We start from the raw sequence: 25383 nt of genomic DNA, 5'->3' as shown, positions 1-25383 counted from the left end.
ATGCACTGTCCAGCTCTTTGGGCCAGATCTGTGGTGTCCTCCATGATCCTGCTCTCACTCCTCACATTCAATCCAATGACAAATCCGGTCACTCTCCTTTCTAACTCTCTCAATTCTGACACTCTCACCACCTCCACGCCTAGCACTGACCTCATTACCTGTCACCTGGACCCCTGGAATCATGTCCTATGTGATGGCCATGCTTCCCTTCTTGTCCTGATACAGCTTACTCTCTGCCAACAACCAGACAGATTATTTTCCAATGTGTGACATTTTGTCACTTTTCTGCTTAAATATTTCTCCACCTCATTCAAAATCACATCCCAAGCCCCTCGCCCCCCTCACCCACGTCTGCAGTGATCTGGCCTCCACAACCCTTCTCCTCACCCCTACTCCTCTCCTCTCCCACTGAGCTCCCACCTCTCCCCTTCTTGTCACCGGCTGAATCCACCAAGCACAGTCCCACCTCCAGGCTTTGGTGACTGCTGTTTCCTCTCCAGGATACTCTTCCCCAGATATCATGGTGGGTCTGCTACAGTGCCACCTGGCAGACCACTCTTCTGGCAGTGAAAAGGGCACAGACAGGTGGGCAGCCTCTGGGGGGCACCTTCTCCTGGAGGCTTGGGGCCAGAGGAAAGAACAGCCCAGGACCAAGCTTAGCCCCTGGATTACGGAACCTGCACTGACTCCAGAATGTGACCTAACCTGCCTGCGGAGGTGGTGGATCTTGCCAATTCTGGTCCATCTCCACATCCTCCCTAACTTACAGGACAGAACATGGAAAGTTGAGCAGTTCAAAGTTCCTTGTGGTGGAGAGCATAATCTACAAAGTCAGACAGAAGGATCTGCATATATTTCAGAATGGGCCTGGTAACTTGTAATTTATATTATTATCTGAATCTTAGTTTTTTTCAACAGTAAAATGGGGACAGCACCATTGTGAAGATTACATAAGATAATGCATGATAAAGTATTTTGTATAAACACGATAGTGTTGTCATGTTCAAAGTCACCTCTCTAGACTTAGTTACCTTAGTCATAAAGATGATCATAAAGCGATCATCCAGTTCAAAAACTGCTTTCATCTGTTAGTGAAATTGATATGCAGTTTAAGCTTATTCTGATGAAAAAAATACCCTGTCATTAAGCCCATTTAAAAGGGTCCATTCCTCTAGCCTTGAATGAATATCCCTTCCTTATCCTCTGTCCCACACTCATTCACATCTTTCAATGCTAAGGATAAATTTCACCTCCTTTGTTAGTTTTTCTCCAAACACTTTACATAAGAAATTTCTGTTCCTGCATCCGTCCTGGGTACTCTGCTACTTCTAGCATAACATTTTTCAAATCCAAGCCTCAGTAAGTTTGTCTGTTCATACAGTATAATGATCCTTGAAAACAGGGAGTAACCCTCCTGCTCTCTGAATCCCCACAGACCCCAACAGTACTTCCTAAGTAAGAGATGCTCCATGAACAGCTAACAAAATGGGGGAGAGCATCATCAAACCCATTGACATGTGGCAATAGAAGAAACCGCGTTTTCTGCTGTTCCTACAACTAGCAAATAGTGTGATGCCACTTAATAGCACAAATAAGGAAAAAGTCTCGTGAGAGATGTGCTTCCTCAGCAACCTCTAAGGATATCAAAGCCGAGCCAAGGGAGGTAATTAGCTGAACAAATGTACTGAAACAGACGCTTTAGGGAAAACACTAAATGGGAAACTGGAAAAGAAAGAGACTCGCCAGGCTGGCATGGCTCAGTGGTTGAGCTTCGGCCTATGAACCAGAAAGTCACGGTTCTCTGAAATCAATAAAAGTAAAGAAAGAAAGAAAAAGAGAGAGAGAGAGAGAGAGAGAGAGAGAGAGAGAGAGAGAGAGAGAGAGAGAGAAGAGAAGAGAAGAGAAGAGAAGAGAAGAGAAGAGAAAAGAAAAAAGAAAAGAAAAGAAAAGAAAAGAAAGAAAAGAAAAGAAAAGAAAAGAAAAGAAAAGAAAAGAAAGAAAAGAAAAGAAAAGAAAAGAAAAGGAAAGAAAAGAAAAGGAAAGAAAAAAGAAAAGAAAGGAAAGACTTCTCAGGGAAAAAAGTTCTTCAAATGCTTAAAGGGAAATCATTTAAATTGTTGTCAGGGATGGAAAATAAACTGCAGAAGTTGAAAACAATGTCAGTGGTAGAAAAAATGAATTCTTACATTTGGGAGACATTTCATAATTGGCAACATGATTTTTATACAAATTAGCTGAATTGAAAATACTAACAAGCCCATTACTTAGGGCAGATCTGGGGCTTTGAGCAGAGAGAAGATAGAGAGGTGAGTGCTCTTGGGACGCTGTAATTATGAGAAGAGGTTCTGTGCACATATTGACCAAAATGGTTACGGTTTTTGTACACATATTAAGCAAAATGGCGATGTTTACAAAATGATGGTTATAATGAATTATAATGCAGTTTGCAAAGTAGGTGCTTCCTGGGCATGGTGTGCCTGTGGAATCTTCTTTCTGGCCCTTATTCTTGTGGAATAAAACGTTTGAATTCTTATTTTATTTTCTGAGCAATTTATATCCTTCCTTTCTCCAAAAAGGGCTTAGGATAGATAATCCGCCACAGATATATGAGATGACTACATAGCAATCTTCTAAACAATGAATGAGCGCAGTAGAAGACAAATTGGGCTGGAACAGGGAAGATAAAGCCAGGGGAAAGCATGGTCGGCAAAGGGTCTGCTTGCCCAGAGGTCTAGCTCACCCGGGCAAAGGCACCAACAGTTCTCATGGTGCATAAGATGAGACAAAGCAAGATCTCCCTGGAAACGTAGGTGCTCCTAGGAGAGAGGAGGCAGCCACGCCTCAGAGGACTGCGGATGGAGAGGGTGCTGTGTGGGGCCAGGAACACAGCCTCATGGCAGAGAACACAGTGAGTTTCACGAGATGTTTACTTTTAAGGCTGACTCCATACTCAGTGCCTCAGAGCACAGAGCACTGGGGTCAGGTACCGAGCTCATTGTAGGGTAAGACTGAAACTAAAGGGGCCATGACTTACCTTTCCGGCAGCTGACAGATGCTAGTCTCTCCTTAGCTTTAAGCAGCAGTGCGGTAAGAAGTGGTTCTACGGAATCACCTGGAGAGGAGCTACACTTGGTTGCTGGGCGGAGTGGAGACCCCTAGCTTTAGGAGGCTAGCTATGCTGAAAACAGAAATGACACTGTCTTATAACAAGAGTTCGAATCCAGAAAGAGTCCCAGGCGGAAAGCCTTAGTTCTCAGAGAGGGTCTGACATAGGCCTCGAAAAGCTACTTGGGATTCATGTAGACTTTACAAAGTGAGAGACCATCAAGCCCTCAACGTTGCATGCCACAGAATGTGACTACGATAGTTTCACACCAGTTTTTTTAAGTGGAAGCTATCTGTATTGTTAAAAAGAGGGGGAGGGGGGCTTTGCAAGCCCTTGAATAAATTATTTAATTATATTAGATTCACAGTGAGTATTACCTTATCAAAGGATAAAAGACTTAACATAAGGGAAGCTTGTTAGCTCTAAATCATCAGCCATAATAAACCAAAGGCAAGAAAACGTGTGACTAGTCTTACAGAGTTAACGAGAAGTCAGAGATTAATAAATATTAATTGAATTCATTTTAGAGAACTGCGTATCCATTACTTCCCTGCCACACAGTCACTAATAGAGGTCACCTAGGTAAATTAATTCCTCAGTCAAGGTAAATTAATTCCTCAGTCAAGGTTTAGTATCTAAATTAATAGAGCTTTATCATCCCTGGAGTACAGCCATTATCCACTCTCATAGAAACCTCTATCATCCTTCTTACACATTTTGACCTTTCGTGTAAATACCCCACGGTCATTCTATGTGAATCCATTCTGGCGACCTCACGTTGGGGGCTGTAGTCTCTGAAACAACCACGATGCACAATGCACTATATAAGTCAAGAGAGAGAACACATTGGCTTCCTGAGGCCAGGGATCTGCCTTTCCTGTCACCGCTATGTCCCTAGCACCAAGCACAGTGCCTGGCATATAGCAATTATTTATAAACTAGAGGCCTGGTGCACAAAATTCATGCACAGGTAGGGTCCCTAGGCCTGGCCAGCGATCAGGGCCCATCTGTGGGGTGATTGGGGGTGACTGGGGCTCCTGCTCACACCCACCTTGGCCTGGCGCTGCCTGTTCTGCCCACTGCCACTGCCACCAGTTGCCTTCCTCTGCAGGGCGACTGGCAGGGCGATCGGGCGGCGGGGGGGGGTGGCTGCTGGCACCCACCTTGGCTGGCCTGGTATCAACCGCTGACCAGGTCCAGCCCCCACCGCCACCTCTGGTCAGGGCCTGCAGGCTGGGGGCAGCTCCTGCATTGAGCGTATGCCCCCTGGTAGTCAGTGCGCATTATAGCGACCGGTTGTTCTGCCGTTCACTCAATTTGCATATTAGGGTTTTATATAGATAGATATGTATTGAATGAATAAATGAAAAAGATGAATATGTAAAGGCCTGGTATGTGTCAACTAGCCACATAACTTCTCACATTCATTCTATGTGTAAGAACGGTGTTGTCCACAGTTTACAGAAAACAGATATACCAACGTGCTAAGTGACTTGCCCAGGGTAAATCATAGGACCCAGGTTGGCCCAGCTCCAAGTCCCCCGCCACTACTCCAGTTTCTCTCACGGGTACTCTAAGGAAGCATGACTCCAAGGAAGCATGGTGCCCAAGCGACATTCATAGACATCCCCTGCAGGGGTGGGTGAATTCCCAGTGAATCCTACTGTATCAAAGCATCAGAAAAGACATAAGGAAAAGGAACCCTGATAACCTAAACCCAACAACTTGTGTCCCTAATGGATCCTTCTTTGCAACTCATCAGGGGACATCCACCTTCAGGAGACAGTGGTGCTGCCCAGGGCATAGCAGGTCATGCTGTCTCCCAAGGCTGCCACTCCAGAGTGCCATCCAGAGATGCCCCTGATGACACTTACAGGCTGCGCTGCTTTGGGAAAATGTAGTCCTTCTGGATTCCTTACTCATAATCGCTCAAGGGCAGGTCTTGGGCAAAAGAATTTAATGGTCACTTCTACCTTAAACTTCAAAGCTTCCCCATTGCCCAGGTGCTCAGACTAAAGTTACTCAAGTGGACATGAGAGCTGTCAATTTAAAATCAGCTATGTGCCAAATCTTTTAAAACCAGTTGTTTGAAAGTCAGAAACTATGTTCTCACAGAAATAATGGTAGACATGGTTTCCAAACCAATTCATGATTATTAAGTTAGTTGATAATCCAGCAAATATTGCCCATACGGGGTGGGACAAAAGTAGGTTTACAGTTGTGAAGATATGAAACAGAGTTTATTCTTGTATTTTGTATTAATTGTTGTATTATTTTCCATAAGAGCAACTGTAAACCTACTTTTGCCCCACCCTGTATACAATGGAAAGTATTAGAACATTGCACTCAAACATTAACAGTTACCTAAAAGTGAAAAACAGTGAACTTTGTCTTAAATAGTACTACTGAAAAAAATACAACTTGAATCTTATAAAATTGGTGAAGTTTCTGAAGGGGTCATATAAATATTTTCAAAAGCATTAGAAGGTGATCGTACTGGGTTAAGAGGCCAACTTTCACTCTCATGTGGACGGCTGCCCTTTTCCTTGAGACAAGAACACCATTATCCTTACGCTGAGTCATCAAGTATCGACTCATCCACCATGAGCTGGGAGTGGAGAAATAAAGAAGAAATGTTAGCAAAGTAGAGAATGAATTCCTTGGTGGGGAAGAGGAGGGAAATGCTAAAGAAATGCTGTGAAAAACTGCATCCAAAGCAGGTCCATGACAGGTAATTATTAAATAGGATGAAGAGGGAGTGAGAGTAGAGCAGATTCAAGAAAATGAAAGATACAATTCAGGTAATATTTACAGTACAAGATAACTTTCATTATCTTACACACCACTTCTCTAGAATTTCGGACCTACATATTTCAGCAGCAAACAGAGATCATTCACTTAACACATATTTAACTGAATCCCTCCTAATATATGCCTTTGCTGGCTGCTATGAATGACTAAAGAGAATGAATACCAGGTAGCTACTACATTTCACAGCTCATTTATTTACACTTTCATATGTCTGCTTGTTTGAAACTTCAGACACAGTGGTTTCAAGAAGTGGCGTGCTTTCCTGACCAAGAACTCGGGTTTGCAGCCAAGCCTCTGGAGGTTAAGTCCCAGGGCTGTCATGGACCTCTCCTCAGCTTCCCCATCTGTAAAATGGGGACAATGATGACACTGCCTATCTTGTGGACCTGTGTGGGACTGAGCTAAGTTCATCAATGAGTGATGCTTAGGATAATGTCTGGAGCGTAGGAAGCACTCAAAAAAATTAGCTACTATTATACTTGTATATTATATCCAAACAAAAAATACTTATTGAATTTTTCTCTATATATTGTTAAGTCAAAAAACTAGGGTATAGAATAGTACATATAGTATTCTACTTTAAGGAAACAAGTAATAAAAAGTTTATATACTTGAATGTGAAAATATGGCCAGGGAAGGTGCTATGCATATGTTTATGTAAGCAAAGTATATCCTTGGAAGGATTCACAAGAAACTCTGCTGAAAGAAACGAGGTACAGAAGAGGAAGAGAATTTCATTCTTCTCTGTAAACCCTCATGTACTTTTGTCCCAGACTCATGTGTTATCATCCAGTAAATTTAAAAAAATATTCAGTAAACTTAAATTTTTTGTGGCTCTCAAGCAGGGGATAAAATTGGTAGACGTTAGTTCATCAATCCTACCTTGATTTAAAAGTTAATCCAAAACTCATCCACTAAACCATCCAATCCCAATTAAATGAGATGGAGGGAAGCCAAATACAGATAACTAGGTTCTCTTCCCAACCATGTTGAATGAAAAAACCAAATCAGTCAATGCTGAGGTCCTCCAACTTAAACACGGGAACATATTACACTGATTGTGTTGGCTGCATAAGACACTTAATACTTTGCAGAAACAATAAATCAATTCGCTATTTTTAAAAAAGACAAAATAATAAATGTTTAGGAGAGTTAGTAAACTGATTTCATTAGCTCAAAAATATACGCCTTTTTATTTTGATCATTTATGACATGTACAAGTCATATGTTACATATAAGTACAAGAAAGAATTACATACTAAAATCCAAGTATATTAATTTGATGCTATAAGGCATCCTGACTTCTGGCTAACAAACTGAAAAAAAAAATTACTCAACCCTGTCATGAGGCACAAAATGGGTAAATGCTAAAACACTGATTGTTATACTTCTTGGAAATATAGTCCAGATTTCAAAGGTAAGGAAACTCGTTTTTATTGCTTTCTGACAATATAAAACAAAGAGTGAACTTTATTTCCAAGAACTTTATAATCTTATTAATCCTCTGGGGAGAGAAAACAAGAAAGAAAACAAACGCCACCAAGACAAACCAACTCAACAACCCCAAACAAACATCTGTTTTGTTTTCTCACGTCTTAATAGCCCGGCTATTTTAGATACAAATCTTTGTTTTGCTGACAAATGTTTCCAACATGTGAGTGCAAATGGTTTCACTGAAATAGTTTATTTTCGAGCTGGACAAATCGCAAACTTCTCCCAAGTCCAAGAGGCATCTGTGAAAATGAGCAAGTAGGGCCTAGAGATGGTCAAAACCGCTCACGCTGCACAGCGCAGGCCTCCAGGTGCCTGCTATTGCAAACCTCAGGATCGTTTCTACAGGGAAGACACAGGCGTGCTAGGTAGTGTAGATGTGGCCCAAATTCCTTGCATTTATAGGGAAGTCGCGGGCTGTTTAGTTTTTCAGCCTGTCACACTGAATTCCTGTGAGAGCTCAGCATTCTCCAACTTTGCACAAGAATGTTCCCCTGTTTTCAGGCGCTCTGCTCTACTTTCGGGGGCCTTGGCAAGGATCAAAGAAGCAGAGGGAACAAATGGTTTCCCATGCATATTGAATTCCCTCTTATACTGACTTTTCCTCTGTCATTGAAATTCAATATTGGCAAGATTCCCGTACATCACCTTAACCAGTAAATCGTCTGCATGCAGTCAGAGCATGAAAAGGTACATTTCAACAGCAAGTTTTTGTAAGGAATTCAAATGAACTAATTGCATGAAAAATTAACCTTTCTATGGTATCTCCACTAAAACTCATTACTAATAAATAAAACTGCTTTTTGTTTCACCGTAACCTGAAGTGTTTTATTTATCATTTTCTCTCCTCTCTTTCTTTCTCCTCTCTCTCTCTCTCTCTCTCTCTCTCTCTCTCTCTCTCTCTCTCTCCTCTCTCTCTCTCTCTCCCTTCCCTCCCCATGCTTTGTATTATTTAAAAATTAAATTTTATATTTTGTAAGAATTTGGCCTCAAAATCCTTGATTAACTTAATGCTGCCTAACATTTACTGAGCATTTAATAGCTATGTGTCAAGTTTCCCTCATCTGTAAAATGGGAACAGATAGTACCTACCTCATGGGTATGTAATAAGTATGTAATGAGATTGCATGGAATGTAACATAGCCTCTGAACACAATCATTGTATTTTTTCTAAGTATGATGATGATGATGATGATGATACTGTCCTAATTATTATGCAATGCTCCAAGAGATTTGTTAAGAAATATGTTCTCAAGCCAAATTATTTAAATGTAGTACAGTAATTGAATTACAAATGAGTGTTCATATTTTGATTATACATATATGAGTCATAGGATACAATGTATTTTTTTAAATGGCTTAGGCACTCATTTTAGAAAAAAATTCTTTCATGACAATTACTTTCAAGTGGTAAAATTATTTTTTAGTTATGTTGGTAATAACCTGCCTTAAGATTTTAGGGTTGAGTACAAGGAAATAACATACTCTTTAAACATCAGTGGCTAAGAGATGATAAGTTATTTTTAGATATTAGCACAAAAGTAAAATATCCTATAATGGTTTTTTCTTTTTAAAATGTTTATATGTTTTTAAACATAGAAAACAATCATTGATTTTGTAAAGAAGAATTATAAACACACACAATGCAATATACAGATGATATATTATAGAATTGTACACATAAAACCTATGTAATTTTATTAACCAATGTCACCCCAATAAATTTAATTACTTTTTAAAAAGATATTTAAAATAAATTTTTGTTTTGAAAATTTGAAAAAATTTTAAAATGAAGTCCATCACTTAAAAATTAAAATAATTATGCATTTAATTTGGATATTGCTTTACAGTCTTAGATTTAAATAAGAAAAGAAAAAAGAGTTGTTTCTGACCAAAATTTTCTATTTTAGATAGTGGGATTTGAATGTAACATGAAATTCTCAGGAACTAATCACATTCTCTAACAATACAAAGTCATTTAATTGGGAAAATATTAATAACTGGGCTATTGTCATAAATTATATATACTGTACATCATCAAATTTCTAAGATTTTTCCAATAAATGTTTATAAATTTATACCTCTTTAAAAGGGAATGTTTCAATGATAATGAAAATATTTCAAAATAAATGAAAATGAAAAAAAATTACCTATCGAATTTTGTGGGATGCAACAAATCCAGTGCTTAGAGAGAATTTTAAAGCATTAAATGCACATATTAGAAAAAAATAAATTAATACACTGTTTCAAGCCTTAGAAAACTAGAAAAAGAAAAGCAAATTAAATAAAAAGTAACCAGAAGAAATAATAAAAAGCAGAAAATTCAATAAAATTGAGATAAGAAAAACAATAGAGAAAAATCAATGAAACAAAAAGTTGGCTCTTTTACAAGATCAATAAAATTTATAAATCTGTAGCTAGGCTAACCAATACAAAATGAAGACATGAATATTAATATTGAAATGGAAAGGGCCATCAGTAGCAATCCCATAGACACTAAAAGGCTAATAAAGGAATATTATGAAGCAATTCTCATTTTATAATATAGATGATAAGGACCATTCCTGGAAAGACAATCTACTAAGACTCACACTAGGAGAAACATATATGTAATCTGAATACCAGTAGGCCTAATCTATTAAATCAATACTTAACTTTCCAAAACATAAAAGACTAGGCCTAACGGGGTTCACTGGGGATTTCTACTAAGTATTTAGCGAACAAATAATACAAATTTTCTACCATCTGTTCCAGAAAACAGAAGCAGAGGAAACATTTCTTAATTTAGTTTATGTGGTCAGCATTACCCCAATAGCAAAACCAGAAAAATACATTACAAGAAATGAAAATTACAGACCAATATCTCTCATGAACACAGATGAAAATATCCTTAATACAGTATTAGCAGAATGAAACCCAACAATGTATAAGAAGAATTATACACCATGACCAGGTGGGATTTATTCCAAGTATGAAAAGCTGGCTCAACATTTGAACATCAGTTAATGTAATTCATTACATCAATAGGCTAAAGAAGAAAAATCATATGATCATATCACCTGATGTAGAAAAGGCATTCTTGATATGAACTCTCAGCAAACTAGGACTAGAGGGAACTTCCTTAAGTTGATTAAAAAACAAAAACAAAAAAAACACATACACAAAAAAACAACCCTAACCGGTTTGGCTCAGTAGATAGAGCATCGGCCTGCAGACTGAAGGGTCCCAGGTTCGATTCTGGTCAAGGGCATGTACTTTGGTTGCGAGCACATCCCCAGTGGGGAGTGTGCAGGAGGCAGCTGATCGATGTTTCTCTCTCATCGATGTTTCTAACTCTCTATCCCTCTCCCTTCCTCTCTGTAAAAAAAAAAATCAATAAAATATGTTTAAAATAAATAAATAAATAAATTATATTAAAAAAAATCTACAAAGAACCTACAGCTAACATCATACCTAATGGTGAAAAATTCGACATTTCCTCCCTAAGATCAGGAATAAGTAAGGATGCCTCCTCTTGCCACTTCCATTCGACATTGTACAGAAAGTCCTAGCTAATGCAATTAGATAAGAAATGAAAGAAAAGTTATTCGGACTTGGAAAAAAGGCATAAAACTGTCTTTGTTCACAGATGGCATGATTGTCTATGTAAAAAATACCAAAGAATCAACAACAACAACAACAACAAACCTCCTGGAACCAATAAGTTATCATAGAAAGGTTGCAGAGTATAAGAATAATATACAAAAGTCAATTACTTTCTCATATACCTGCAATGAACAATTGGAATTTGAAATTAAAAACACATTTACATTAGTATATAAGAGAAATATAAATCCAAAAAATAAATAGAAAATCCATATAAGGAAAACTATGACACTGATGAGAAAAATAAAAATCTAAGTTAATGGAGAAATATTCAATCTACATGGGTAGGAAGATTCAGTATTGTCAATATTCAATATTGTCAGTTCTTCCCAACTTGCTGTACACATTCAATGCAATTCCAATCAAAATCCCAGTTTCTTGGTGGATATTGATAAGCTGATGCAAAAGACCCACAGTAGCCAACACAATATTGAAGAAGGACTGGCATTACTCAACTTAAAGACTTACTGTGAAGATGCAGTAATCAAGACAGTGTAGTAGTGGCGAAAGAATAGCTATAGATCAAGGCAACAGAACAGAAAGCTGAGAAATAGACCCACACAAGTATCGTCCACTGATCTTTGACAAAGGAGTAAAGGCACTTCAATGGAGCAAAAACAGGCTTTTCAACAAGTGAGGCTACGACAACTGGGTATCCACATGCCAAAAGTGAATTTGGACACCGACCTTACACTGTTCACAAAAATTAACTCAAAATGGACCAGAGACCTACATGTAAAATGCAAAAACCATGAAATTTCTAGATCATAATGTAGGAGAAAACCTATGGCACGGCAATAGGTTTTTTAGATACAAACCAAAAGCATGTTTCATGAAAGAAAAAATTCATTAAGCTACACTTCAAATTAAAACCTTCTGCTCCGCAAAAGATACTGTTAAGAGAATGGAAAGACAAGCCACAGACTGGGAGAAAGTACTTGCAAAATGCATATCTGATAAAGGACTTGTATCCAAAATATACTAAGAACTCTTAAAACTCAACAATAAGAAAACAAACAACCTGATCAAAAAGTGGGCAAAAGGTCTGACTAGACACCTCACCAAAGAAGATAAATAGATGGCAAATAAGCATATGAAAAGATACTCATCATCATATTTCATTAGGGAAATGCAAATTCAAACAACTAGATGCAACTCCACACCCATGAGCATGGCCAAAATGTGACATAGTGACACCATCAAATGCTGGCAAGGATGTGGAACAAGAGGAACTCTTCTTCTTTCGCAGGTGGGAATGCAAAATGGTGCAGCCGCTTTGGAAGACAATTTGGCAGTTTCTTATAAAACAAACCATACTATTACCATACAATCCACCAATCACACTCCTAGGTATTTACCCAAATGAACTAAAACTTATGTCCATACAAAAACCTGCACACCAATATTTTTAGTAGCTTTATATATAACTAGAGGCCCAGCGCACAAAATCGTGTGGGTCGGTTGGTAGGCCTAGCCTCCATCTTCTGCCCGTTCGCCAGTCCCCAGGCTGAACGCTGCCTCTGCCTCCGCTGCCAGGCTGTCAGGCTGTTGGGATCACCAGCTCATCCCTGGCTGCTTGGGGGCTCAGGCTTGTGAGAAAGCGGGCGCTGGCGACTTCACCTTCATGCGTGTGCGCTGGGCTGGCCGCTAATGGAACGCACTGCCCGCTTAGGCCGCTCACGCCGCCGCCACCACCGCTGCTGCTGGGGCTTGAGGCGCTGAGCTCTCCCGCGACCTACCCGCCCTGGTGTGAGCAGCCCCGAGCAGACAACGTGTTCCATCAGCGGCCAGCCCGGTGCACACACATGGAGGTGAAGTCACTGGCGCCTGCTTTCCCGCAGGCCTGAGCCCCTGAGCAGCTGGGGATGAGCTGGTAATTCCACAGCCTGACAGCCAGCCCGGTCCTCCCGCCACCCACCCCGATTCCCCTGTTTACCATCGCTGATCCATCGGAGCCTGCGGGCCAGGGGCAGGGACCAAGAGGTCAGTCGTTCAGCCCGCTCGCCAGTCCCCAGTCCCACCCCACCCCGCTCATGTGCTGAGGGGGGGGGAAGGGACTGAGAGGTGGTCAATGCTACCTCATGGTGACCGGTCATTTGGTCAGCCTGGTCGTCATGGACACTGCCTCTTTATATATATAGATTGTCCAAATTGGAAGCAACCAAAATATCCTTCAATTGGGAGGTGGAGGCAGGCATTTCTAGTTGGAAAGTAAGCATGACTTTCTTGAACCTAATAAATAAATGAAAATGTTGCTGAATGAGCCCTGGCTGTTTTGGCTCAGTGGCTAGAGTGTCGGCCTGAAGACTGAAGGGTCTTGGGTTCGATTCCAGTCAAGGGCACATGCCTGGGTTGCAGGCCCAGTCCCAGACCTGTAGGAGGTAGCCAATCAATATCATCATTGATATTTCTATCTTCTCTCTCTCCTGATTCTCTATCATCATTGATGTTTCTATCTCTCTCTCCCCTTTCCCGTCCTCTCTGATATCAATAAAATACATATTTAAAAAATAAACAAATAAATAAAGTAAAATGTGCTGAATGATAAACCTCACTGTATTTCTCAAGGCAGACAGATTCTTATATATTTTCAGATGATGTAAATTTTATTTTATTAAGATAGTCCAAACATACTATCAAACACATTTTTAAGTGAATGCAAAAGATTTGAAAGTTGCTAAGAAACTAGGTGTTTAAAGTTCTCATTACAAGAAAAAAAATATTTGTAACTGTGTAATCCTGGATGTTAACTAGACTGTGATCATTTTACAGTCGATGCAAATATCAAATCATCATGCTGTATACCCAAAGCTAATGTTATATGTCAATTACATATCAATAAGAAATAAACAAAAATGAATGCAAATGCATTGTTTTTAGTTTTTAAAATGAATTAAATATTTGAGATTAAACTTTCATATGCGTTATGTAATTTTAATGTATTAGACTTGCCTTTCCAAGGGAGAAGATAGCTTTCAGATTTAGTTATAAACACAGTACAATAATTTTTGAGCTTAAGATTCCTGAGTAGGTTCACATTTATAAGTAACACTGCATAATGTCATGTACTTAAAAGATACCTATTCTTCATATAGCTTTAAAAATGCACAGTAAAATAAACAAATGAGTCCTTACATGTTTGCCCTGAAGGTTATCTTTATATGTTCATTCTGACATAATGATTCTGTGAACAATACAATAACAGATACCATAAGTATGTATTTATCTGTAGTGCACAATTCCATGAAACTGAAAGACAGCATCCTGGTCATACATAAGATCAGCTAATGGCTAGAGTCTAACTTTCCAGCATTAGAAAATACTGACTTTAAAGCCACTAGACGGGTTAAAAATAAGAGAAAAAACACTTGAAATTATTTCAACAAAAATAAACATTATTTCAACTATTTTTATCTCTATCTTAAAACAAAGACATTAGGTTATGTGTAATAAATATCCCTTTCTACTTCTTTAATAAATTACTGTACTTTAACAACAAAACTTCCTTATAATCAAGAAGGACAAGTCTGCAACTCTATATATGATTAGTAAGAAAGGAAGGTTAGCGCCAAAAAACTGAGGCTTACCGCAAATGTAAAAAAACCCAGACTAAATATTCCTTGAATTTTTTAAAGTAATCCACATTTCTTTTTCAATGTGGAAACTCACTGAACTTTCCACTTCTAACTATGCAACACAAGAAAGGCTTAACCATACACATTCATTTCAGTGGGAAGTGGTAAATACAAGATTTCTGAAAAATATTATTTTCTCCCCAGTTCAATTAATTCCTATTCTGTAGCCATAAAGATACTGAAATTGAAATAAGTACCAAAGACACTGTTTATTAACATAAAACTTAAAATAGATCATTCGATCTTAAAATCATATTATACCTTTAGAAAGTGATAATTCTGCATTGTTTCCCTAGCGGCATGGTTTTGTGCCGAGTCATGCCCACCCTTTTCATGGCATCCCTTTCATAAATAAGATTCCCTTAAAACAGTGTCTAATTTCAGGGACAAACTCATGATATGACTAAATTGTTTTTCCTATAAAGCTCTAATCAACCTTAATTTAAAATGCATAATTAAGTCTCCACCAGATTGTTTTACTAGAATACTGTACTTTTCACAAGCCAAAATGCCATGAATTGAGTATAATTCTTCTGCCTTCTCCTTTTCTCATCCTGTTATCTCACAGATCCTAAAGAGTTTTTCTACTACTTATTCACACAGCTATCTGCATGACAAGATTTCAAGACGACTTTTAGTCCTCAAGTTCTTACATGACCCAGGGAGTTCATGTGAAAACACAAGAGTTCCCTAAATTTGGAACAAGCCCTATCTTCCCTCATGAAGTTTATGAAAGTTGGGTAGAAAAGTCTACAACAATAGCTACATTAAATTCAATACCTTTTACAACAAAGTTTATCCTGAGTGAGATTATATAGATGTGGAATCTAATTAAAAGACAGAAGAGACATGTATACAAGGCTCTATGAAAACTGTATTTACACATGTGATGTGGGTGAAGAATATCCAACTAGATTTTTAAAAAAATAAAGGTAAACGGAAAGTGATCAAAGATAAAAATGTTTAGAGTTGGGATGTGCATCAGAAATGAATATCTGCAGTGAGCTGGAACACAGTTTAGGAATGATTTAACTGCTTACTCTGGAATAAACCGCGTTGGCATGCATTTAAGAGAAAAGGTAGAACACGAAATGTAAAGCTATTTTTGGGGGGTTGCCTGCTAACATTACAGAATAAACCAATAGTCAAAATTTAAGTTAGCACCTGTTACCTAAAACTTTTTTTTTTATGAATAGGATAACCACCCGGAATTAACCTTCTGGTCAAAATATCATAAAAGTGAGTCTTTCCACATAAGACCATTTCACCTGACTGGTAGCAACAGGGTAGGCAATGGCTCCAGGAATAAAAGGCAAAGGAAGAACCCTCTCTGACTCTTGGCGGGTAAGAGCTCACTCATAATCCATGAAAGGAGAGGTTGCATTAAAACAGTGTTAAGGCGAGCATGAAGAAGTATCAAAACCATAGCAGGAAAACTTCCACGGGAGGAGGGGGCCCGTCAAGGCTGCGCAGAGGCATGGAAAATGCCTTAGACACACTGTTACCCATTTCACAGCCTGCATGAGTGGGAAAGGATCGGCCAGGGAATCACTTTCCCATCACCAGCCCTCTCATGCTATTTGATTTCTTTATCATCATTAAATATTTAATGTTTTTCAACATTAAATTCAAGGTGATGGCACTTATTTTCATTTTCAATGTCAGCAAATTACTTATAATTATAGTTAAGAATTATAACTATTTATAATCATGCATGTAAAAAGCTATATAAGTCTTGAAAATCGCATATTTATAATTAAATGAAATCTCCTTTTCATGTGCTTTTGAAGTTCACATGCTTTATTTTTATTTGTTTAAATATTTTAGTATAAAGCCAATGCCACGCTCATGCTGCTTGATTTGTCTGTAGGCTTGCCCAAATTTGCCAAAACCCTGCAACCACTGCATGAATATATGACTGTAGAAAAATGCATTTAAACCACGAGAAATACAGCCTGCAGAGCCAACAAAATGAGCATAATTACCTGCTGCGGGATCTGTAACTGCCTGGCTGGTGATGCCAGATGGTGGTTCCTGAAGCTGGTAGGTGGCATTTGTCGAAGGTGTGGAGGGGCTGGTGTTGCTGCTCGTCATGTAATGCGCTGGATACGGTGAGCTGTTATAATACTGTGCGTACTGGCCCTGGCCGAAACTGGGGTAAGACGGATAGTCCTAGCAAATCAAACCACGCAAGAATCATCCGTCAAAGTACGGCTGCTTATTTCTTATATTGCAAATAAATCTGTGCTTCTGAATTTACTTAGGAACACACAAAGCACTGTTGACTGAAGTGCTCAGACTTACAAATGAGTTTTATGTAAGACCAGAACACTCTTCACATTTCTTCTATGTGCCATGATGCATTACTAGGTAAAATTAAACCAACCCCAAAACCAAACAACGCACCATGTCAGACTATTAAAAAGATATTAAAGAAAAAAACTATGAAAAGGCTTAGAAAAGCTCTCCCTTATAGTGTCCTATAAACAGATCTTTTTTTCATATAAAGAAATCATCTGTGCATTTTTAAAATTTCAGAAGTTAAATTAGCTTTTAAAATTACCTGCTGTGAACTGTTAAATCCAGAGGAATTTGTAAGTGAATTATTTCCTGTATATAATCCTGATGATGTTGTAAAACTGCTACCTGAAACAAAATGAAAAGAAATAAGGCTGACTAAGCTTCGTAGAATCACATGCCTACAGGAAATTATTACTTAGACAAAGCAGGATTGGAGTTCACTGCAAATGTATTTGGTTTCTCTTCAGAACCAGAATCCATTGCCATGGCTAAAATTGCATTTTCTTAAAATGGTTGACAATTTTAGTTTTACCAGATTACAAAGAACTAAAAAGTAAGGAGGTTTAAATTTGTGATGAATGAATAACCCATGTAAACTATTGATGAAATTATACATTTGTGCAAAACTATTAGACACTGAGCTTTCCATTTCAATTAGCAAAACACAACAGGATTTTCCCCATTTTACATTAAGTATGCTTAGTAAAAGGATGAAACAAGATTAGGTGACCTTAGAGTTCCTGCAAGCCCAAAAACTATGTTGTTATTTCCAATAACTTAAGGTGCTTATACTTATCCTAATAGCCCACTGAAAAAGTTGACTATTTCATCTCACAGAAGAATGAAAGGTAGCATTTGAAGTATTTGATAAAACAGAGGTCAGAGAGGAACATGACCAATGCTTTATTATTACACTAGAGGCCCGGTGCACGAAATTCGTGTACTTGAAGGGCCCCTCAGCCCGGCCTGCACCCTCTCGCAGTCTGGGAGCCCTAGGGGGATGTCCCACTGCCATGGAAGCAGGAGAGGCTCCTGCCACCACCACTGTGCTTGCCAGCTGTGAGCCTGGCTTCTGGCTGAGCGGTGCTCCTCCTGTGGGAGTGCACTGTCCCCCAGGGGGCAGCTCCTGTGTTGAGCGTCTGCCCCCTGGGGGTCAGTGCACATCATAGTGACCGGTTGTTCCGCCATCGGGCCGAAACCAGCTTTCTGACATCCCCCAAGGGGTCCCGGATTGCAAGAGGGCGCAGACCAGGCCGAGGGACCCCAACGGTGCACAATCAGAGCCGGGGAGGGATGTGGGAGGTTGGCCAGCAGGGGAGGGACCAGAGGAGGGCTCCAGGGAGTGTCCGGCCCATCTCGCTCAGTCCTGATTGGCTGGACCCCAGCAGCAAGCTAACCTACTGCTCGACTGTCTGCCCCCTGGTGGTCAGTGCACGTAATAGTGAGTGGTTGAGCAGCATTAGCATATCATTAGCATATTATGCTTTGGTTGAACGGTCAACTGGACGACTGGACACTTAGCATATTCGGCTTTTATTACATAGGATGTGCTAGGTAACATTTTATGTATCGAATGTCTACACATGTTCAACAATAAATAGTAAGCGATGTGCAGGATATAAACCTAAGAGCCAATCTTAGTTCTGTCCCTCACTTTGCTTCCTATCCTCCAACAATATACAGCAAAACAACAATATACTAATTTCAAGATCATATTGACAAAGATTTTGGAAATGACAAGATCAGGGATTAGCAATTTTATAAAAGAGGGCATTTATACACTGCAAAATGGGAATTTAAACAGGCAAACCCATTCTGTTGAGCTATTTGGTCAATGATTAAGAAATGTTGGCCCTTGGTCAGTGTGGCTCAGTTGGTTGAGCATCATCTTGTGCACCGAAAGATCTCTGGTTCAATTCCTGGTCAGGGCACAAGCCCAGGTTGTGGGTTCAGCCCCCGATCTGGAAGCATACAGGAGGTAACTGATCAATGTTTCCCTCCCTTCCTCCTTCCTTCCCTCTTTCCCTTTCTCCGCTTCTCCCTTCCTCTCTAAAATCAATAAAAACATATATTTAAGAAAAAGAAATTTTGGCCCCAGCTAGAGTGGCTCAGTGGTTGAGCATTGACCTATAAACCAGAAGGTCAAGGTTCGATTCCTGGTTAGGGCACAGGCCCGGGTTGCGAGCTCAATCCCCAGTGTGGGGCATACAGGAGGCAGCCAATCAATGATTCTCTCTCATCATTAATGTTTCTATCTCTCTCTCCCTCTCCTTTCCTCTCTGAAATCAATAAAAATATTTAAAAAAGGAATTTTGTATACCATTTAACCCAGGAATTTTATAGCCAGATATTTACCCTAAGAAATAAATATGGATTTATGCAAAAAGATAGTGAAGACGTTCTTCAGTGCTGTTCCTAATAAAGGAACATAGAAAGCATCCCCAAGTTTGTCATAGGTGTTAACCAGAAAACAGAACACTATGAAGCTATTTGAATGGTATTATAATGACATTCAATGACGTGGGGGAAATTTTTCATACTATTTTGCTAAAGTAAACACTAAAACAACAAAAATATTTTGGGTGATCTCATTGGAAATATTTTTAAAAGAATAAAACTTTTTCTTTTATTTTTTAATTAAATTTATTGGGGTGGCCTTAGTTAATATGATTATATAGATTTCAGTGTACAATTCTATGATACATGATCCGTATATTGCATTGTGTGTCCACCACCCAAACTTACATCATCTTTTGTCGCCAAATATTTGACCCCCTTTACCTTTTACTACCCCCTTAACTCCCTTCCCTCAGGTAAACATCACATTGTCGTCTGTGTCTAAAAGCACAAGACATTTTTAACAACCACAGGAATCTCAGAAATGTTATCTATGGAGAGGTACAATCATTGGTTGCATAATATTCATAAAGTCAATGTATATTTTTAAATGTTCTACTCAGAGCTGTGTTGCTTCTGTCAATAGAAAAACCATTTTAAAAAATAAAATTTTTATGGCAAATGACGGTACAGGCAATAAATGTGTTGGCAGTTCAATGAGAAAGCTCAATGTGAATGAGCTATTCACAGATTCCCCAGATATGATGTAGTAACCACAATATGCCAATTATTTACTTGCTACTGAACATTTAAGTGCTGGCTTAAGAGCCAGAAAACAAAGTTTCCAGTTGATCACTTAGGAGCTGTTTGGATTTTGGACAAATCACCTAATCCCTCTGAGATATAATCTCCCTATTGGCAAAAACTCTACTTCATAGGGTTTCTTAAACAGATCAAATGAGGTCATGTTTTGGAAAGTACAGTCAATAATCTACAGTATCAACAAATGTTAGGAACTGTTGTTATTTATTCCAGCAAACATTTCTAACATTCTCCACTGTATTTATGTATCTTTTCTCTCTTTTTACTTTCCCAAACTAGATAAACATGACTTAATCTCTTTGCATATCTAAAATTCTTTTCCTACTTATCAAGCATCTCTGAACTTTAAAAACTCAGTCCAAAGATTTGTTATTTTAATTAAGAAGGGAAAATATTTCCTAAGATTGTTTTAAATTTAGTTATCACACGGACTCATATTGGAGGATTTCTTTTTCATTTGTATCTTCCATGAATACTGTTCAAAATTCCCAGCACACCCACCCATCAAAGATAAGCAGAGAGCTCTCTCACTGCTAAAATGAATGCCACTATGAACATCAGGGCCTCGGGAGACAAGATCCCCTATTAATGTTCATTTTCATGTGGCGATCTCATACTTCTTAATCGTATTAAACATGGGCTCATGGTGACAATTACATGGGGATAAAAAGATGACTAAGTCATAGTCTTGGACCTCACGGGGCTTCCCAGGATAACATCAGTTTAGTTTTGTTTTTATAAGCATTGAACCTCATGAGCAAATGACTCATCATGTATTTACATATCAGCGAGCAATTAATATATTATCTATAAAGCAAACTTATAATGAGCTTTTTAAAATTCCTTGAAAACATTTTTTTGGATAGAAGTGGGACTATCAACGCCTTTTTAATAAACTAACTATTTTATACATTTGATAGGAAAATTACTTTGAGTTATGACTTGTACTTGTGTTTAAACTCCACATTTTTAGGTTATGACTTGCTACTTTCATTTGTACTATACATTTTCTAACAATAAATACTGACCTCAAAAATCCCTATCCACCAAGAAAATGAACAAGATATAGAAAATATATTTTAAAAATGGATGTTTTCATTCCGTAAGTTATTCCCTGGAACACGGCGGAAAAGACCATGGAAGCTATATTGGCACATGCAGGCCACCGAGATATGACCAAGTAAATCACAGCTCAGTACTCCAAATGGCACCCAAGTGACTGCCCAGACTTCATGCTCCTTCCAAGCCTGCACATTAGCTGGAATCCAACATAAGTTATACTCATTTACTGGCCGACTGGGGGCTGGATTCCATTCCGTTTAGTATGCTGAGCAGGCCTTTAATGGCACTCAGCAGCCCAGGAGGCAAAGCAACTTCCAAAGGCTCTAACCTCAGGGAGAGGTGTACATGCTAGAGAACCAGCCTCAGGCAATACAGATTTTTCACCAGCAGAATCCAATCTGCAGGCTGCCTGCCTGCCTTCCTGTAGGATGCAGGCAGAGAGCAGCTAAGGGTTGGTCCAGGCCACCAGCAGCTGGCGGGGGGGCGGGGGGAGCTGTGACAGCCTCCTTTCCTGGCTTCCTGCCCTCCTCTGGCCTCTCCAGTTCATTCTCCACAAAGGCAGTGCCATACTTTCTCTAATGCGCATATCTCATCTTCTCACTCCCCTGCTTAACAAAGTAACAGTCAAGGGTTCCCTATTGCTCTCAGGATAAAATTCCAACTCCTTACCAGGCTTCCCTATCGAGCCCTGGTCTGGCTCCAGTTTACCTCTTGGGCTTCTTTGGTTTCTTCCCAGGAACCCCAACCCCAGCCCACCCAGATACACATTCCAACACTAGTGAAGCAACACGCGGTTCTCTTAAGGCCACTCCTTCCCATGGTATCCTGCTAATTTCTTATGGGTCTCAGCATTTCACAATTCAGCATGGACAGGAAACCCCTTTCCTCAAAAAAACCTCCCCTGCATTCCCGTCTTCTCCCCTTGCCTCCTAAGCCTGGATTACGAAGTCAATCAATCAATCAACCAATTATTTCTATCTCTGTGATATGTATTTCTTATATATATATTTACATATATAAGTTACTAATCAGTATTTAAGCTAATTTGTACTAATTAACAATGGATTAACCAATTAATACAAATTAACTAATCCTAATTATATCTAATTAGTCCTCTCACTATCAAATAGTCTAAAAAGAACCCTGGCTGATGTTGCTCAGCGGTTAAAGTGTTGGCCCGAGCATCAAAGGGTGGCAGATTTAATTCCTGGTCAAGGGCATGCACCTGGGTTTTAGGTTCGATCCTGGGCCCTGGTTGGGGAGCTTGAGGGAGGCAACCAATCGATTTGTCTCTCACATCAATGTTTCTCTCTCTCTCTCCTTCTCTCCCCTTCCCTCCCTCCCTTCCACTCTCTAAAAAACAATGGAAAAAATATCCTTGGGTGAGGATTAACAACAAAAAAATAGTCTAAAAGGAAACCCTAGAGCAGTGATGGCGAACCTTTTGAGCTCGGCGTGCCAGCATTTTGAAAAACCCTAACTTAACTCTGGTGCCGTGTCATATATATAAATTTTTTGATATTTGCAACCATAGTAAAACAAAGATTTATATTTTTGATATTTATTTTATATATTTAAATGCCATTGAACAAAGAAGAATCAACCAAAAAAATGAGTTTGCGTGTCACCTCTGACACACGTGTCATAGGTTCACCATCACTGCCCTAGAGGTTATATAAGCAATTGGATATTTATAGACAACCCATACAAACATACACAGGCTACAAAATATAGTAAAACTAAAAATCTATTAACATCCATTGAATGCTTACTATATGTTAGGAGTGTGTTCTTCTCTTACATGCTTTATCTCCACAACTCGATGCTATAAGAAGTATTCACATTCTAATTTTGTACATAAGGAAACAGAAGGTTAAGTTAAAAAAAATATTTTCCTTTCTAGAGACAAATGACTTTATATGAAAAGTCACCTCTAGGTTAAAAAAAAAAGAGAGAGAGAGAGAGAGCAGAAATATTTTATGATAAAGTGTTTTACATTTTATGAAACATTATATCATGAAACTTCCCCAAAGTAGAAAAAAAATCCCTACTTAGAATCCATTATTTCTCAATTAAGGTGTCTGGGAGAGATGGGTTCAAGTAAAGCTCCAATAATACCCAGTATTATTCTTGGTAGAGTCTGAATTAAGTTATGCTCCAAGCAGGGTGGCTGTGGGAGTCCCTTCTTACCCATTAGTTAAAAGGAAAAAATCGCATCCATCTTATCCGTTTAAATAGTTTACTATTGTGAAAAGTCAGAGCCATACTTCTTTTCTGGCAGGGAAGGGGGATACTAATTTCCAGAACAAAACACTGGAAAAATCTTTCTCGCTAGAACTTCTCTAAGAGATAGACTTATTTTTCATTTCATTGCCCTCTTTTAAAACAAAGAACGTTTACATTCTGAGGGCAGATGAACGATATCATATTATGAAAAACACTTTTCAAGTTAATTCAGTCGACAGCACCTACTGGCAGTCTTTACAGCCACAATCACTACTGGAGAGGGTGTTGGAGACCGAAGGAAGCAGGTGTCATGAGTCCACCCCTTGAAGAAAATGTAAACACACACACATACACTCACACACACACTCATGACGACAACACAAAGAAATATCGGTGTGCATTACCTACATAGGCACCACACGTGTTGACACGGAGCTGTTCATGAATGAAATGACAACCCCCGTTTAGATTGGAAAGAAACACACAACTGTGCACAGAAAAAGATAAGTCTCCTGATCATTTGTTTAAGGAAAGAATTAACAGTTCAAGGTAAGAAATGGCATTCTTTAATAGATATATATGGTGAATACAGCAATGTGAGCACATTGGGACACAGGAAATATTATGATTATCATTCTCCTTTTAAGGATTGGAGGAGATGGGGGGAGGCGGGGAGAGCTATTGTAAATGCAATGTATGTTTATATCACTGGGTCTGGAGTTGGAGTTTGGGGTGGAGACTTGGGGTGATGGTACAGGGAGAGGAATATGCTGACCATGCTATATCCCAAGGCTCCCCATCCACAGTCCACTCTATTAGTTCAGGATGGGGAGTGCTGTCCTGGAAACTCATCTTATTCTTGCTTCTCTAACTTGAAGCTTCTCTCTCTTAGTCCCCATTTCCCTTCCTTCAAGGCCTAGTTCAAGTCCCATCTTTCCAATAAGCTTTCTCTAACTATTCTTCAGTTCAGTTATAACTTATACCATGTAATTTATCTCTTCATTGGAACAATACTAAACAAGTGCTCATTTGTCTTGTTTTCATCCTGATCAAGAGGTCCTAAATTTCTGTGGATATTGATCTCACTGCCTCAGGCCTTCGAAGGGTTTCATCTAGGCTCAAGTGAGAGACAGAACTGGTGTTTGAAAATTTCTTCTTCTTTTTTAAGTTTAAAAAGGGAATTTACTGGATTATAAAATTTGGAAAGTCTGAAGCTGTATGTAGCAAGGCTGGATCTAGGAATTCAAATGATGTTATCAGGTCTCTGTCCACCTCATAATTATATCTTCTTTTGCTGGTGTTTGAAAATTTCAATCCAGTGTGTTAAGTGACAGAAGAGTTCAGTGAGAATTGACTTTCATAAAGAATTGGGGGAAGGAATAGGAAGAAGAGAGAGAGAGAGAGAGAGAGAGAGAGAGAGAGAGAGAGAGAGAGAGAGAGAGAGAACGAACAATAGGCAGTTTGGAAGGGTGACTTAAAGACCAATAGACACAGAGAAAAATTCTCTCAACTTCCTTATTTGTTCAATAAAAAGAAGAATAGGGAAAGGAAAAACAATAAAACGATAATTGAGCTTATTTCTCAGATTTTATCTAGAGGACACATACTTTACTGTTCAGGGTTTTTTTTAAAGTAGAAGGTGTATAAAGGCTTATCTTTAAAAAAAGTTAGATTATAATCCCTACTTTAGATTGAAATTATGTAAAGAAATTAAATGCAGGACTTAGAAGTATTTGCTGGAAGGATTTAAAATATTTCTGAATCTCCAGAAACAAAATCCAGCACAGTTTTAAGTCAAATAAAAATTTAAACTGGTCAAACATCATGGATTTTAGACAGTTCATAGAAATCACACTGATCTCAGATATGAGTACCTTGGACCCCAGAAATGGTATAAGGAGTTCACATCCATATATTATAAGGCATCCTAACAGAACACTGACCTTA

At 38.8% G+C, this 25383-nt stretch overlaps 1 protein-coding gene across 1 annotated transcript in view; it reads right to left on the bottom strand.

The window, feature by feature from the left end:
- The window catches only part of EYA1 (EYA transcriptional coactivator and phosphatase 1), a 274836-nt gene that overhangs the window by 75480 nt on the left and 173973 nt on the right, over nt 1-25383 (bottom strand). Inside the window, exons 8-9 of the mRNA XM_006086365.3 lie at nt 17252-17334; nt 16674-16860 (exon numbers count right to left, since the gene is read on the bottom strand). Of these exons, the coding sequence (XP_006086427.1) occupies nt 16674-16860; nt 17252-17334 (270 nt within the window). The remainder of the gene's footprint in view (nt 1-16673; nt 16861-17251; nt 17335-25383) is intronic.

Source organism: Myotis lucifugus, unplaced genomic scaffold (genome assembly GCF_000147115.1).
Source record: "Myotis lucifugus unplaced genomic scaffold, Myoluc2.0 scaffold_27, whole genome shotgun sequence".
NCBI lineage: Eukaryota > Metazoa > Chordata > Mammalia > Chiroptera > Vespertilionidae > Myotis > Myotis lucifugus.
This window is presented reverse-complemented; position numbering and strand designations above follow the sequence as displayed.